This window comes from Sabethes cyaneus, chromosome 2, assembly GCF_943734655.1.
Source record: "Sabethes cyaneus chromosome 2, idSabCyanKW18_F2, whole genome shotgun sequence".
Taxonomy (NCBI): domain Eukaryota; kingdom Metazoa; phylum Arthropoda; class Insecta; order Diptera; family Culicidae; genus Sabethes; species Sabethes cyaneus.
The window spans coordinates 78,095,799-78,113,695 of NC_071354.1; the positions used below are offsets into that span (position 1 = coordinate 78,095,799).

Consider the following 17,897-nt stretch of genomic DNA (forward strand, 5'->3'; position numbering starts at 1 on the left):
TAACCTGAACCCGGACAAACGTCCGTGAGCTACATTGTGGTGACAGTGGTGGGATAAAATATGGGCATAAGAAAATAAACTAGGATGTATGGCAAAGAAACAATATAAACGACAAAAGATAATGAATAAAATGTATCGATATTTATATAAACATCACGATAAAACCACTTAACGAAAACAAACAAATAATTTAAAAAAATCTATACCTATAAAGAAGGATTTTTGTCTGTCTGTCTGTCCGTATGTTCCTTATAGAATCGAAAACTACTGAACCAATCGGCATGAAAATATGCATGTAGAGGTTTTTTGGGGCCAGGAAAGGTTTTAGTGATGGATAGAAACCCCTCCTCCCACTAAGAGGGGGGGCTCCCATACAAATGAAACACAAATTTCTGCATAACTCGACGACAAGCAAATAGAACAAAATTTGGCATGTGGGTGTTTTCGGTGACAAGTATTTATTCTATGGTAAATTGAGACCCCTCCCCTCTTTATAAGGGGAATTATAACTCCTCTCCTCTTTAAAAGGGGGGGCTTCCATACAAATTTCCTCATAACTCGAGAACTAATCAAGCAAATGGAACCAAATTTGGCATGTGGAGGTTTTCGAGGGCAAGAATATTTTCTATAGTAAATTAGGACCCCTCCCTACTTTAAGAAGGGGGGGGGGCTTCTGTACCAAAGAAACACAATTTTCCTCATAACTCGAGAAGTAATTAAGCAAATGGAGCCAAATTTGGCATGTGGGTGTTTTTGGAAACAAAAATTTTTTCTATGATGAATTGGGACCTTTCCCCGTTTTAGGAAGGGGGTATCCTATACACATGAAATACAAATTTCCTCATAACTGAAGAACTAATCAAGCAAATGGAACAAAAATTGGCGTGTGGGTGTTTTCGAGGGCAAGAATATTTTCTATGGTAAATAAGGACTCCTCCCCACTTTAAGATGGGGGGCTCCTATACAAACGAAATACAAATTTACTCATAACTCGAGAATTAATCAAGCAAATGGAACCAAATTTGGCATGTGAAAGTTTTCCAGGGCATGAATATTTTCTATGGTGCATTAGAACCCCTCCCCACTTTAAGAGGGGGGGCTCCTATACAAACGAAATACAAATTTACTCATAACTCGAGAATTAATCAAGCAAATGGAACCAAATTTGGCATGTGAAAGTTTTCCAGGGCATGAATATTTTCTATGGTGCATTAGAACCCCTCCCCACTTTAAGAGGGGGGGGGGCTCCTATACAAACGAAATACAAATTTCCTCATAACTCGAGAACTAATCAAGCAAATGGAACCAAATTTGACACGTGGGTGTTTTTGGAGACAAAAATTTTTTCTATGATGAATTGGGACCCCTACCCACTTTAGGAGGGGGGGCTCCTATACAAATGAAATTCAAATTTCCTCATAACTCGAGAACTAATCAAGCAAATAGAACCAAATTTGGCATGTGGAGGTTTCTGGAGGCAAAAATTTTTTCTATGATGAATTGGGACCCCTACCCACTTTAGGAGGGGGGGGGGGCTCCTATACAAATGAAATTCAAATTTCCTCATAACTCGAGAACTAATCAAGCAAATAGAACCAAATTTGGCATGTGGAGGTTTCTGGAGGCAAAAATATTTTCTATGGTGAATTAGGACCGCTTACCTTTTTAAGAGGGGGGGCTCTCATACAAACGAAATACAAATTTCCTCATCGGGTCAGCTAGTATAATATATAGGAAGGACCCAGCTAGCATATAAAATGCGTATAAAGGTTAAGAATCCGCACTACGTACATACATACATGCTAATAAATCGTATTTGATGCGCAAAATTGGAATATCCGCGATATTTTGGACGCGATATACGTGATGAAAGGTGTAGAAGAAGATACAGCGAAACCAAATCTACCAAGGCGACACGATGCAACAAACGAGGAAGAGGTGCCAGCCCCAACGATAGGCGAAGTTAAAAAGGCCAGCTAAAGAACAACAAGTCAGCGGGGAAAGATGGCATCGGAGCGAAGCTTATTAAAATGGAACCAGAAAAGCTGGCCGTTTGTATGCACCGGCTAATTGTTAGGATTTGAGATATGGAACAGCTACCGGAGGAGTGGAAAGATGGGGTTATCTGTCCGATCTATTAAAAGGGTGACACTGACAAGCTGGACTGTGAGAACTATCGAGCGATCACCGTTTTCGATCCCGCCTATAAAGTGCTGTCCCAAATCATTTTCCGCCGACTATCGCCAATTACGAACAGATTTGTGGGAACTTATCAAGCCGGCTTCGTCGAAGGTCGATCTACAACGGATCAAATGTCCTCCAAAAGGACCGTGAATACAGAGTTCCCATGCACCATTTGTTCATTGACTTCAAAGCCGCATATGATACTATCGACCGGAAAGACCTATGGAAAATCATGGACGAGGACAGCTTCCCCAGGAAGCTCATCAAACTGATTAAATCTACGATGGATGGTACACAGTGCTTTGTTCGGATTTCTGGTGGATTGTCAAGTTCATTCAAATCAGACAGAAGGCTTCATCAAGGTGATAGTCTCTCATGCCTGCTGTTCAGTACAGTGCTACAATACGTCTAAAACAAAGTACATGCTAGCCAGCGGAACCGAGGCCGACTGACGCGGCTTGGGCAATAGTATATTGATCGACGGCGATGAGTTTGAAGTAGTAGACGAATTTGTCTACCTTGGCTCACTGGTAACGGCTGACAATGATATCAGCCGTGAGATTCGGAGGCGTATTATCAGCAGAAGTCGTGCTTACTATGGGCTTCACAAGCAATTGCGGTCGAGCAAACTAAGTCCCCGTACAAAGTGAACCCCGTACAAGACGCTTATTTCACCGGTTGTTCTCTAAGGGCGTGAAACATGGACAATGCAACATGGAGGAGAATCAACGAGTGCTCGGAGTTTTCAAAAGACGAGTGCTAAGAACGATCTTCGGCGGCGTACAGGAGAACGGAGTATGGAGACGGAGGATAAACCGTGATCTCGCACAGCTCTATGGCGAACCCAGTATTCAAAAGGTGGCTAAAGCTGGATGGATACGATGGGCAGGGCCTGTTGCAAGAAAGCCGGACAACTACCCTGCGAAGATGATGTTCGCTTCGAATCCGGTAGGAACAAGACGACCAGGAGCGCAGCGATCAAGATGGTTTGACCAGGTGGAGCGAGATCTGGTGGATAGTGCTTGATGTCCGAGGAATTGGAGAGCGGTGGCCCGCAACCGAGTTACATGGGGAAACCCTGACAGGCTTTGTCTTAGGACGGCGAGCAACTTAAGCAAGGAAGAAATCGGGCGTAACTGCAAAGAAGATTTAGCGTAAGAGCGCAGTGTTGCGAAGTCCGCACTCGTATGGTCTAAGTTTCTCACGTGCGCTTAGTTATTCTAACATGAGACACACTGGCATGAGCATATGTTTCGGACTCTATTTCTTATTTTTTCACGCACTGCCACGAGTTTTTGCGAGCGTGCTTTGCGCTACCCGCTTTACCTATCGCCTTTTGTATACCAGCATCAAGGAACCTTAAGCTCCTATAAAAACTGTAAAATTGCTTTGGCTAATTTAGTTCGAAAACAGACACTGAGGAAGCCTGCAAGTCGTAGGCGAAATACGTATCTGTCGTGAATAAAATACACATAGTAGAATTAAATTGGATAAGTTTTCTTATTTTTTATTTTTAGGTACAAAAATCAGCATTCTGCTCTGCTGTATAACCAAATTGTAGCAAAGCGTGTTATAAGTAACAGAACGAGATAGAATCTTGGTAGAACATTTTGTGTGTCACAAGTTTATCTATCACGTTTATAACAAAGTTTGATAGAAATATCAACTTGAGCTAAACTTCTGCAATATTTTTGCTAGAATCATCTGATCGAGCAGCTAGTAGCAATCTCCGTTCAAAATGAATTGCAGCACTGTAAGGGGGGAGATGTAGAACCTCTACCCCGCCCTTTTTCCTTTAACATAATCGGAACCTGAATTTTTGTCGCAAAAGATATTGTTCGAGCGGACCGGTAGTCGTTCACGGTTGGCATATTCGCATTGATACAGTATTGCATTTCTGTTTCAAGTCAGCAGACAGTTCACACTGAAGTGACAACGTTGTTGTTTGCTGTTAATTGGCCGAACGTTTTACGACGAGGCCTGCGCAGTATAATTTTTCCATCTATTGCGGTCCATGGCAGCTGGTCTCCAGTTCCGCGGGCACCCAGTGCTCGCCAGATCTCGCTCCACCTGGTCTCGGCACCTCGTGCCCCTCGTCGTCTTGTTCCTACCGGATTTGATGCGAACACCATTTTTGCAGGATAGTTGTCCGGCATTCTAGCAACATGTCCTGTCCAACGTATCCGTCCAACTTTAACCACTTTCTGAATACTTGGTTCGCCATAAAGACGCGCGAGCTTGTGGTTTATTCTACGCCTCTATACACCGTTCTCTTGCACTTCGCCAAAGATGGTTCTTAGCACCCGCTGTTCGAAAACTCCGAGTGCTCGTGGGTCCTCTTCTAGCAGTGTCCACGTTTTGTGACCGTAGAGGACAACAGGGCTAATTAGCGTTTTATACAGTGTGCACTTTGTGCACGCACGGGGGCTCAAATTGTTCAACCGCAAGTGTGTGTGGAGTCCGTAGTAGGCCCGACTTCCGCTGATACGTCTTTTAATCTCACGGCTGGTATTGTTGTCTTCTGTTGCCAGCGAGCCAAGGTATACGAACTCGTCGACTACCTCAAACTCATCCCCGTCGATTACCACGGTACTGCCCAAGCGGGCCCTGTCGCGCTCGGTCCCGACCGCCAGCATATAATTCGTTTTAGACGTATTTAGCTTCAATCCAATCTTCTCTGCTTCGCGTTTTAGTCTGGTGTACTGATCTTCCACCGCCTCAAATGTTCTGCCGACAGCATCTACGTCGTCGGCAAAGCAGATAAATTGACTGGATTTATTGAAAATCGTGCCCCGCATTTCGATCGCCGCTCGTCTTATAACAGCTTCAAGCGCAATGTTGAATAGCAGGCAGGATAGATCATTTCCTTGTCGAAGTCCCCTGCGAGATTCGAATGGGTCCGACAATCCACCAGAGATTCTCACACAGCGCTGGATCCCATCCATCGTAGCCGTGATAAGTCTAGTAAGCTTACCCGGAAAGCTGTTTCGTCCAAAATTTTCCGTAGCTCTTGTCGGTTTACGCTATCATAAGCGGCTTTGAAATCGATGAACAGGTGGTGCGTGGGGACTCGGAATTCGCGGCACTTCTGCAGGATCTGCCGCAGGGTGAAGATTTGGTCCGTTGTAGACCGACCTTCCATGAAGCCAGCCTGGTAACTTCCCACAAATCTATTGGCTATTGGCGATAGTCGATGAAAAATGACTTGGGAATGCACTTTGTAGGCGGTATTCTAGATAGCGATCGCTCGGTAGTTCTCGCAATCCAGCTTATCACCATTATTGTAGATAGAGCAGATGACCCCGTCTTTCCACTCCTCCGGCAGTCGTTCTGTATCCCAAATCTTGACAATCAGTTGATGCAGACAGCCGGCCAACTTGTTCGGGCCCATTTTAATAAGTTCCGCTCCAATGCCATCCTTTCCCGCTGCTTTGTTGTTTTTCAACCGCTGGATTTCCCTTATCGATGGGGGTGGCACATCTTCGTTGCTTGCTACACCAATGTGATCACTTCCTCCGCTATCATGGTCTTTCGCCTGCACGCCATTCAGGTGTTCATCGTCGTGCTGCTTCCACCTTTCGATCACCGCACGGTCGTCAGTCAAGATACCTCCATCTTTATCTCTGCACATTTCGGCCCGCGGCAGTTTTAAGATCCCGAATCAACCCGAATGTGTGGAAAAGAAACGTTCGTTGGTATCCCGTCGCGAGTTGCAACCGCGGTCAACAACACTAGCGAGAAATCGGGCCTACTTTGCCCTTCGCAAAACGCTGCGATTGAGAAGTATATACCGCCGTACGAAACTGATAATGTACAAAATTTTCAATAGAATAGTAGTCGTGTTCGAGTAGAAGGTGCTGCGAAGGATATTTGGCGGAGTACAAACTGAAAGCAGTGAGCGTAGGAGGTGTATGAATCACGAGCTACGGGCACTGCTTGCAGAGATTCCCATCGTACATCTGGCGAAAGTCGGTAGATTTCGGTGGGCCGCACACGTCTTAAGGATGCCAGACGATAGTACGACGGAAACAGTTCTCTTTAACAACCCCACCGGCACTAGAAACAAAAGGACTCAACGTGCAAGATGAATTTAAATTCTCCTGCAAAATTTTCAATCGATATTTTCAACAATTAATTATTTTAAGAAAAAGAATTATTTACAACAAATTAACTGTGGGAAAACATTCGATCTGGTATGATAACTCCTTAAACTGTATCACTTCAAACAGAAACAATCAATTCAATTTATTTTCATCAAGAGTTTACCGCTACAAACACAACAAATTATCCCTTTCGCGCCACTTGTAGCGGAAATATGACTACCACAAAATTGAATAGTTGATTGCAATTTACAATGTTGTTTCACAATCCACTCGAATGAGCACCGAATTGCCCACCTCGGCCGAGCGGCCAGCAGCGATTTATTTCGATTGCTGAATTCCGTTTCAATTTCGGCGGTTTCATCATAGCCCGGTGCACCGGGTCCGGACGGGTACTGGAACAATTTACAGTTTTGAGTTGTTGGTTTCATTGTTTTTATTTCAACCAGTTAAAAAATATTTCCTAGTAGGTAATCTGATTCTGCTCGCACATGGGACGTTCTGGTACCAGAATGTTACGTTTGGTTGGTGTGTGAAGTGAATAATGTGTCGTTTAAAATGGCCCATCTGGGCCATTTTCGGGTGGTTAGTGTTTTATGTTCCTACTCGGTGCAGGTAGGTACCGTGAAAATAGAGCAATTACTTAGTTTGTAACAAATGGTTACCAATTAAAACGTCCCGGCTGCTAACACGTGATCCTGAAACAACAGTTTTACGAAAAAACTTTAAATTTTGCTATAGAGTTAACGTTTGTTTGAAAATCAAAGTTTCGTGTAAGAATTTTTGTCGTTCATTTAAGGATAAAACGACGTCGTCACTGACTGTACAGTAGCAGACGCGGCTATAAAAGCTACAATGATTCGTATAATCGCTAACGAAACGGAAACGAAACGCGATGACCAAAGTTTGCTGATTCAACACTTGAGTAGTGATTACGGCTTAGTCAATATTAGCTCAACCGAATGGAGCTGAGACTGAGATGGCTCTCACTGCACTGATCCTTCCAGTGGAAGTAATATGTTTCAGCTTGATATACTGCAGTTCGCTGGTTTTTAACAATAAGCCATTCAACTGAATGCGGCAGTTTGGTTAGTTGTGATAACTTTACGAGTAGAAGTTTTATGCTGCAGAGCAAAACGGTATTGTTCGAAAATACGTTTGCCATTTCCAACGAACAAAAATAATTCCGAAGATGGCTAAGCATGAAAGTTGCATTTTCATTTGAATCCAACTTCCAGCCATACGAAAAGCTTTTCTGTTCTGAAAAGTCATGCATCGTGCGTTTGTTGGGAATTTACATGGAAGATGAATTATTCTCACGAGTTCTATATTTCGATGATTCGTAATCGTAATGTTCCCGTGTAGTATCGATTGCCGTCAGCAATAAATCAGCACAATTCGTGTTCAACGAGGCAGGAATCAGTTTTTTTTCATTCATCCATTTTCTAGCACCAGGCCATCACACGTGCGGGTGCGTACATTCAAGTGTTTCCGCTGGCGGTGGTGGGTGTGAATCAGCATGGGCAAAATAGTACTATTCGGAAATATAAATAAACCTCCAGTGGACGACGATGGTTTTCGACTGTGCCGACCACCGAAAGCGATCGTGCGGAAAACGTGAAATCAATGGTTTTGATTTACACACATGGCCGCACGTTTTCTTTTATTGCCCTGTTAAAAATAGCAACCAACTTGACGATACGCTAACGTCAGTTGTTTTTCCTCCTTTCCCCGGGCATAACTCAACGCACACACTCACCTGTCACATGTGCCAGTTCCACCATCTCAGCGCCGAATACTGAGAAAGCTTTCACGAATTCTGTAAAATTGGCCACTGATTCTAATCTACCTAAAGTCCTAGCTACCTGTTGGTGAAAAATAGTGAAAATAGTGCATAGCATATTGGTAAAGATTGAGTTTCTTATGGTAACAACTAGCAACTTACTCTGTCTTTGGCTAATAATAACTGTTTTACGACCACGATATCGGCCAGCAGCAGAACCCGCGTCACCGAGCTCAGCAGGGTCCGGGCGGCCCGTATCATCGGTCCTCTGTCGTCAATCGGATTAGGCCGGGGCGAGTAGCCCACCGGGTCCGTTGCCGCTATATCACATAAACGTTCTATCGATGAGCCTGGCAAAATAAGAACGAGACGAAGAAAAGCAGAGGTTAGCGGCGCAGTTCAATTTGTTAGACCGGCAGATATTTGCGGAAAGGATTTGTACGTTCAAATCGTATTGGCTGGCGAAGGAATATAATCCGAGATACAGAACGTCTCCCAGGACCGTACGGGGGTTAAGGATGGAATAAATTTAGTAATAAATAAAAGTCCTGCGCAACAGGCACAGACACGGTATTGCTTAGATGTTATCAAATTTTTAAATAATATTAAATTGCATTCGGAAAACTGCGGCTTAGCTGTACTATCCAATAAGAAGTGAAAATTATCTACGACATTGCGGTGTATTGCATATTCATGTTGCCTGCGTTAAAATACCAACGAAAGTTTAACCACCGACGAACCGACATGACATCCCATACATTTTCCTTAAAAAACTTGTGTCCGAAAATTTGAATCAAAATACGTTAACAGTAACACCATCAGCACAACGGATCGCTATTTATCTTGGAAAAGTAGAGAACAGGTTTGGCAGAATGTCATTCACTAACTAACTCCGCCAGCGACGGACCTTTGCTGATGAACCGCCACGTGTGGCTCCCTAAAAAAGAGTGAACAAGTGATGGGGAAATTGGATCGGGACCCGAGCTGTCTGTCACAAGCCAGCATAAAGGAGGAGCGTTAAGATTTGTCGCTCGGCGTGCGGTTCCGGATGGCTCCATGGCAAATTTGTAGTGAATCCATCCGGAACCGCACATCGAGTCTCTTCCGCGGCAAATCTTATAAAAATCTTTTGCTTTCAATGTAGCAAGTAGTCCAGAATCATGCTACATTTTGAACAAAATGCGGTAGAGGATCCCAATCCTCGGTGTAATGCGACCCGTGCCTAGGGATGAATGCTTGGGGGGGGGTCTAATAAAGTTTCCCAAGGTCGAACGGAGCTTGCATGGTACCAGAGCAGCCTGTGCAGTAAATTGCTCCCTCTGTTCCAAACTGGTAAAGGACATTTGATTTTCTCCCCAGCAGAGTATAACCATCGCCATGGAAAACCATACAAAAACCATTGATGGGGCAACCAACGACTCCCAAGATTTGGTGATAAGCACCGGAGTAGGTGTAGAGGTGGCGCATGACGATAGACCGGAAGTGCGCAGTCCGATCGGCACGGTCGATACTGGTGGAGTGATGTACACAGGGATGGAAGAGGACTTTAACCTCGACAGCATGTCGCTGGAAGGAGGACTCTCGGCTTCATTCCTGATCCTAAACTCACCAGCAAGGAATGCGGAGAGTGACGCGAATAGCCTTCCCGATCCAGCGACGCTGCCTGAAGTCAAGGGGCAACCTGAGGCTTTCGGAGATGTGGCCAAGCGTCTCTCCAATGCGCGACGGTGACGGCAGAAGTGGTATCGTAGCAAGGGCTACTCAAAGAAGGAAGCGGAGGAACTCACCCTTCTGCCGGCCGGCTTCTCCGAATATCAGCAACAAAGGTCCCACTAACCCACTAGCGAACCTGCGCAGGTCCTTCGGCACCAAAACCACCCTCGGAGTGCACATACAGGGAAATAGTGGATGCTTTCAGCGTAGCCATAACTACGGCTGATTATCCCGTTTCCCTGTTCACAACGAATCAGCCTCAGACTGTCCGCGCCGTACTTCTGGATCACATTGCTGAGCAGGAGACTCCAGACATTAGGCCAAAGTTCAGGAGCTGCCAGTTCAAGAACGGCTACTTGATACTGGCTTGCTCTGACCAGAACACGGCCAAATGGCTGGAGCAAACGCCATCTACTCTCGTCCCGTGGGAAGGGGTACAACTGCGGGCCTTCGATACGAAGGACCTGCCGAAGGCATATGCCTTCATATGGTACTTCCAGGACAGTGTCGGCACCCCGGACGAGAGAATTTCGAGATTCTTCCAGAATCAGCACGGCTTCTCAACACAAGCGTGGCAGATACGCCGTCGCAATGTGTGGAAATACCGTCCAACTGTTGATGGAGGTTAACCAAAAATCGGCAAGCCAGAGGAGCGCCGAGCAGCGCTTTATGCTAAACTATATGTTTGGCAAAGCACGCATGCGACAGGTTGGCAGAGGTCTGATCAACACATCAGGCGCAACAGCCTCTGCTGCAAAGTCGAGGACGGTACGAGCGGAACTTCCTTCTGGGAGCGCCCCGCTACCACCAATACAATGTAATCCCGCAACGTTGAGGTTGGAAAATGCGGAACTTCCCTCCGGGAGTGCCCCACCGCCACCTAAACAACGCACTCCTGCGAAGACTAGACGGGCGCAGTGAAAACCTCGCAAGAGTCCTACGCAACAACCACCAGTCGATAGCAGACCTCAGAGGCTCAATCCGCCGTTAAGTGCGGGTCGGACATCTGTGGCCTGTCGCCTGCAGCAACCGAAACCTGCCGGTGTGGGCGACTCGGCCGCTCAACTCAGCGAAAACGCTGCTGCCGTTCGCCAAGGCTCGATCCGTCATTGGATCAAGCTGAAAACGGTAATCCTGCCACAAAATAAGCAGCTTTCGCTGCGTTCAGGTGAACCTCCACCATGCCAAGGGCGCGTCTATTGTCTGATCCAGGAGCCATGGAATAACGATACCACGATACTCGGTCTATCCGGCACTAATGGTAAGTTGATCTATTGCAATACACAGTCCAAGCCTAGGACTACCATTCAGTAAAATGAGAAAATAACATTTTCTCCAATTACAGAATTCATCCAACGCGATGTCGTTGCCATTACGATGGTAGTCCCGACGACTAGAGGGAAGCAGGAGATAGTCGTTGCGTCGTCCTACTTTCCAGGGGTCAAGGACGAAATACCACCGCCCGAGGTTGCTGAACTCGTACAGTACTACAAGGCAGTCAACAAACCGTTCGCGATAGGCTGCGACGCAAATGCGCGCCACACGATATGGGGCAGCTCGAACACATACAACAGGGGTGAGTACCCTGGAGTTCCTTAGGGATCATCCGATTGCATCATGTAATTTCTGTCACAATAATATACGAACTCCAGTTGAGTTGGATATCGCCGCTAGTGACCTGCAATGTAGGATCACAGACTCGTATAACACAAACTATCCCGGAAACACGCGAACAGTTGGCCGTGATGTGCCCTGGTAGAATGAGACGCTTAGCAATCTCCGTCGGAAGGCAAGGCGTCTGTTCAACAGCGTCAAAATCACATCTAACTGGGAAGACTACAGAGCTTCCCTCACCAAACACAACGCTCAGATACGCAAAGCCAAAAGGAAATCACGAGTTAAGTTTTGCGAAAGTATACAAACTCTGCCAGAGGCTACGCGTATGCAGGAGGCGATGTCCAAGGACTACTGCAATAGTCTAGGGCAAAAAAAGAAAATGGGAGTCTCACTGTTACCACCAGGGAAATTGTGGAAGTTCTAATAACCATGCACTTCCCTGGTTCGACAGTGACCACTGGAAAAGACATAGGCGGGCTGCAGCGGAATGGATCATTACACAATGTGCCAAATGATTCGGTTCTACTTGCACGCCGATTGTTTACGGAGGCTTCGATCAATTGGACACTCAGCTCTTTTGAACCAATGAAATCTCCAGGTCCGGATGGTATTCTACCCATTTTCTTTCAAAAAAACGGACGGTGTAATAATGTCCGAGCTCATCAACCTCTTTCGAGCCAGTTTCACTTTGGGTATATCCCGGAGAATTGGCGGAAAGTAAGGGTGGTGTTCATATCGAAGGCTGACGAAAAAGACAAAACCATGCCTAAGGATTTCAGACCGATAAGTCTGACTTCAACGCTTCTTAAGCTGATGGAGAAAATCACGGATAACTATATCCGCAATGAGTTTTTAAAAGACTCTCCGTTACATGCAAATCAACAGCATACCAACAAGGTAAATCTACGGAAACCGCACTGCACAGCTTAGTGACGTTAATTGAGAAATCGCTCAAATATCAAGAGACAGCACTTTGTGCTTTTCTTGATATTGAAGGCGCTTTCGATAACACGTCCTTCGCGTCAATTAATACGGCTCTCTTTCAAAAGAGAATCGACCACACTACAATGAGCTGGATTCAAGCAATGCTCTCGAGCGGAGAAATTACAGCATCATTGGGAGATACGTTGGTCACGATTTCGGTGATCAAAGGATGTCCACAGGGAGAAGTTCTCTCCCCCCTACTCTGGTCACTGATGACCGAGTCACGCCTTCACAAACTATCACACCTTGGTTATTTGTTTATTCGTTTATTTGTAAAAAAAAATCATCGGACACAAGGTGGTCTTCATGATATACACACATATGACAGTAAATACATACAATTGTACAATTACAATTTTATCGTCTACGAGAGAGTCGTCGTTGAAAATTATTAGGCGTCATGTTGAAATCGAACCAACCGTAGACTTCATTGAACCGCAATGCCTTAAATCGGACAGGGCCATACAGTCCGTAGTTTGCATTCCGTCCCTGCAGGTGCAGGAAATACCTAGTTCTGAGGGGTCGTTCAGGAGCATACAGATTCAGTTGACTCAGAAGAGCGGGGCTGTCAATATCTCCTAATAGCAATCTAGCCAGGAAGGTGACTAGAGCGTTGGCACGTCGTCTTTCAAGAGTCTCCAAGATAAGCAGACGGCAGCGTTCCTCATATGGCGGAAGATTTCTGAGATCGCGTCATGGAAGACTGCGCAAAGCATACCGTAGAAATTTTTTCTGCACTGCTTCGATTCTAGTGATCCAAATTTGTTGATATGGACACCAGATCACTCATCCGAATTCCAAAACAGGCCTTACAAGTACATAGTACAAAGATCGAAAACAGTACGGGTCACGGAACTCCTTGGCGATTTTAAAAATAAATCCAAGTTGCTTATTGGCTCTGGAGATAATGTAGTTGTAGTGTATACGGAAGGTTAGCGCGCTATCCAGGACGACACCAAGATCACGAATGTGATAGACGCGTTGTAACAAATGTCCTGCCATGTTGTAGCTAAAAGCTTATTTTTACGATGAAAGGAGATGGCGAAGCACTTTGAGATGCTGACGGTAAGCATGTTATTCGAGTACCAATCTTCAAATTTGTCCACAAAGTGTTGCAGTTCAATGCAGTCGGGGTCCATTTTAATTACTTTAAAGATTTTTACATCGTCAGCATAAAAAGATCAACAACCTGGTGGCAGAAGAGCTGATAGTTCGTTTATAAAATGAGAAAAGAGCAAGGGTCCATGGTTGCTCCCCTGTGGCACGCCAGAGATGTTGTTGAACGAGTCGGAGAACTCTGATCCGATCTTCACTTTTAGCCTACGGTGTGTTAGGTACGAACGTAGCAACTTGCAGAACGGTGCGAAAACTCCCAGCTTCTCCAGCCTAGTAAAGAGGATGCCGTGATCCACCCGATCAAACGCAGCTTTCAAGTCAGTGTACACTGCATCAATTTGCACCCCTTCATTCGTGTTGCGCAGGCAGAACGAGACGAAATCGACGAGATTCGTGGAGACTGAACGTTTTGGAAAAAAAACCATGCTGGTCTGAGGAAATGTAGTGTTGACAGCTAGTGAGCAACAATGTAAGTTTTATTGTACTCTTATGACGGTTTTCAAGACCAATTTTGGTCTTAAATGCCATCATAAAAGTGTAATAAAACCCAAATTGTTACTTGGGAGGTCTAGCGAGAACAGTAGAACACTTTTTCAGGATGCAAGATGGAATACCATCAGGTCCGGCCACCAACGAATATTTTATTTTCCAATGGCAGTTTTCATAATCTCCTCCGTTACACGAAAGACGTTGAGGTTGATGACTTCATTAGGTGTGTTTCTAACAGCATAAACAATTTGTTCTGAGGAAGCAGGAGCACGATTAAAAGCCTGCTTGAAGTGAATAGCAAAGAGGTTGCATTTATCGCGAGCAACGCCGACGACGTTGTACTTATCGTCAGAGGAAAGTTTGACGCAGTATTGTCAAGTCGCTTGCAAGGAGCTCTAAACACCACCATGTTATGGTGCTCACAAGAGGGACGTAATGTTAATACCACCAAAACAGTCGTTATACCATTCACTAGGCGAAGGAAACATACCATTACTCCCCCTATACTGAATGGAGTCAGAATGGGTTTCAGTAATGAAGTCAAACACCTCGGAATAATTGTCGACAAAAAACTGAACTGGGCTGCCCACCTAGATTATGCTGTTAGGAAAGCAACTCCGGCTATCTGGGCATGCAGCTCACTGTTTCGCTAAACTTGGGGATTGAAACCTCAACTAGCCTTTTGGTCATATACTACCATTGCACGGCCTAGGATAACCTATGCTGCAGTCGTATCTGGGCCAAAGGTGAATGAGTTGACAGCCCAAGCCAAACTAAACAAAGTTCAGCGCCTGGCCTGGTCTTACAGTTACCAGTGCCATGCGTACAACACCTGCTGCAGCCATGGAGGCAATGCTATGCTTACTGACTTTGCATCTTCATATGAAGAAGGAAGCAGAGCTCGGCGCACTACGGTTGCAAAGGAGTAAAACTATACTCGAAGGTGACCAAATCGGTCATCTTCGCATACTTTGGGAGTTCAATCTGACACCCTTAGTAACTTCAGTCTCTGACTGCATGGAAGCCAGGCCCAATATGGACGTTCCATATGAGGTGATTGAAACCGATCGCCCAATGTGGAATAATGGAGGGCCCGATCTTCCATCTGGAACTATCTGCTTTTTTACAGATGGTTCAAAAATGGGGGCCTGCACAGACTCCGGAGTCTACGGACCCGGCATCAGGGAAACTATCTCATTAGCAAAGCGGCCCACAGTTTTTCAAGCAGAAGTATATGCGATATACATCTGTGCATCAGTATGCTTGAAACGAAACTACAGGCATGCGAAAATCGATATCTTCACGGACAGCCAAGCGGCACTACTGGCACTCAAGACCGCCAAATTCGTGTCTAAATTAGTTTGGGAGTGCAGCACAGCATTGAGGGAGCTCTCCCGCCAAAACAAAGTTTTATTACTATGGGTGCCCGGTCACTGCGGAATCGAGGGCAATGAATTTGCTGACAACCTAGACCGTTTCTGGGCGCTTGCACATCCGCCATGAAAGGCGAACTGATGACATGGGAAAAGCTAGAAATAGTATCCCGTTGGAATCAAACACAGAGTTGTAGACAAGTTAAACAGTTTATCTACCCAAACCCTGCAGTAGCTAAAAAACTACTCCATTTAACTCGTAGTGAACTACGCACAATCACGGGACTCCTAACAGGACACAACCTCGCTCTTTATCATTTAAAGAATATCGACAAGGTATCATCCGACACCTGCCGCTTTTGTAACTCTGATCCTGAAAGTTCAGCGCATCTGCTCTACTTTTGCGGAACTCTTGCATTATCAAGGCACAACTTCTTAGGAAGTTTCTTTCTTACTCCATATCAGGTATGGAGCCTAAATCCCAAAACGGTCATTGGCTTTATAAACCATGTAGTACCGAATTGGGGCACAGGATTAAAACTATCCCGCTCAACTCCATCAATGGGTATGAGCGGTCCGTAAACTGTGTACAGCAATCAAGGCCTGCCACAAAAGACGATCATTAAGACTGTCGCAGTCGCCTTTTAACTCAATGCCCTTCTGGCATACAAAAAAAAACTATGTGTGACCGACACGAAAAACTAAAAACACACACACTGGAGCACCAGTGAATGCATAAAGCCCTTTGCAAAAAATACTTTATCCTTTATTTTGCAATCCACAAAAAATTACTGGGTTATTTCCAAAATTCATACAGATTTCCGTTGAAACAAATTGAATTTAGCTTAAAGTTGTCTCCCGTACCTTAGTTCATCTCTCTGCTGTTTGACATAAGCGATCGCTCGCTTGTAAGCAAGTGGTCGTTCGCTTGCAAGATCTTGTGAGCCAAAAATGAAACGCCGGTGTCATGTCAGTTTGTCAGTGGTTTAACTCCGTGAGACCACATTGCACTCAAAATTAAACCTGAGTTTTTCTGAATTCGACTAGGAACCCGAGAAGAGTCATTCATTTTTGATCACCCTGCGCTAGTAGCAAACATTTACGGGCACAAAAACTAATTTTACCGACTTAGAACAACAAAAATTTACTGCTGTTATTTGATGCACTTCGCAGCCATTGCAAACAAGAATAATATTATCGACTGAATTACGGCCGTTGGCACATTAATACTTGATGGATTTTGCCCCCTTTTATATTTATTTACGAGTTGCACGTATACTGCCGGCGAACGTGTACGCGATTCCCTGGAAGCGGAAACTCTCGCTCGCTCCTCTTGGGAATTGGGTCAATGTCTGCTGGCCTGCATGCCTGCATCGGTGCTTCGGTGTGTTATTTTATTTAACCTTTTGCCTATGTACTCAAGCAGGTACCTACCTAGATCACTGGCGGAAGTCTGCTGAGCACTGACGTCACAGAGCCCCCGATGATACCCGGAGGGCGAGAACGAATGGTATGAAATTAAAATAGTTGTATTGTCATGGCGAACGGCACACAGCAGCGTACTCCGAGAAAGAATAGCACTACTGGAAAAATATTTGACCAAGGGGCGCAAAATGTTGCTGCTACTGCGGTTGAGCCAGCCGGTCGGCTTTGTTACACAACAATTGCAAATTTATGCTGCAAGCCAGTGAATGCAGCTGGGAAGAAGGCGGGCGCCGGCAGCATCACGGGAATGAGCCCAAAGCCATTTCACACTCTAATTACTCTCCAGGGACTATTGTGACAGTCGGTTAGGAAATGGCTCCAGTATGCTTTTTGTTCGCTCTACCATATCTTGTTCTAGGTACGGATTTCTCAGCAAAGGTTCAACGTATCCTGATTGCGACGATTTGCAGCAAATCGTATCTATAAACTAGAAATCGGAACGGTTGGAAGGAAAACTTGGGCTTAAAGGTATGCCTCCATAAGTAATTGCCCACCGAAGCAAACATTGAACAAACTAGACTCAGCCGAAGAGTACTGCAAAATATTTTTCGTCCATAAATTCCATCCTGCATGCAGCCTACACTACCAGCAAACAGGAATGCAATGTTTTCGCCTCCAATTAGAGTTTGTGTGCATAAATTTTCCGTGCACTTTACTGAGTGGCTGGCAGTGTTTGAACGATAGTCATCGTTTCTGTGGTGGTGTGGGCCGAGCATTGCTGGAAAACAGAACAGGCATTTTCCTTTCCAATTTTGCCCGAAAACCAGTTCTAACCCACACAACGGGTGGTATAGGAATAAAAAGTCGAAAATTTGCATTCCAGCTGCTTGTGGATCAGTGCTGCTTCGCGAAATGCTCGAAACAAATTTAGTTCCGGCAAGGACGATAATATCGGGACGGGACAAATCACAAGGCATTTGGACAATCCATTGCACTCACCGGGCGTGTGACAATCACATTTTTCGACTGTTTTATTGCTGGTTTTATGGATGGAAATTGCAGAGTATAAACTGAAAGAAAAGGAATTAGACTTATTGCTATTCTTTTTCATTT

General features: G+C 45.2%; 1 protein-coding gene across 1 annotated transcript in view; it reads right to left on the reverse strand.

Annotated features, from left to right (window-relative positions):
* The window catches only part of LOC128735616 (alpha-catulin), a 126,385-nt gene that overhangs the window by 16,967 nt on the left and 91,521 nt on the right, over positions 1-17,897 (reverse strand). Inside the window, exons 3-4 of the mRNA XM_053830100.1 lie at positions 8,230-8,417; positions 8,044-8,149 (exon numbers count right to left, since the gene is read on the reverse strand). Of these exons, the coding sequence (XP_053686075.1) occupies positions 8,044-8,149; positions 8,230-8,417 (294 nt within the window). The remainder of the gene's footprint in view (positions 1-8,043; positions 8,150-8,229; positions 8,418-17,897) is intronic.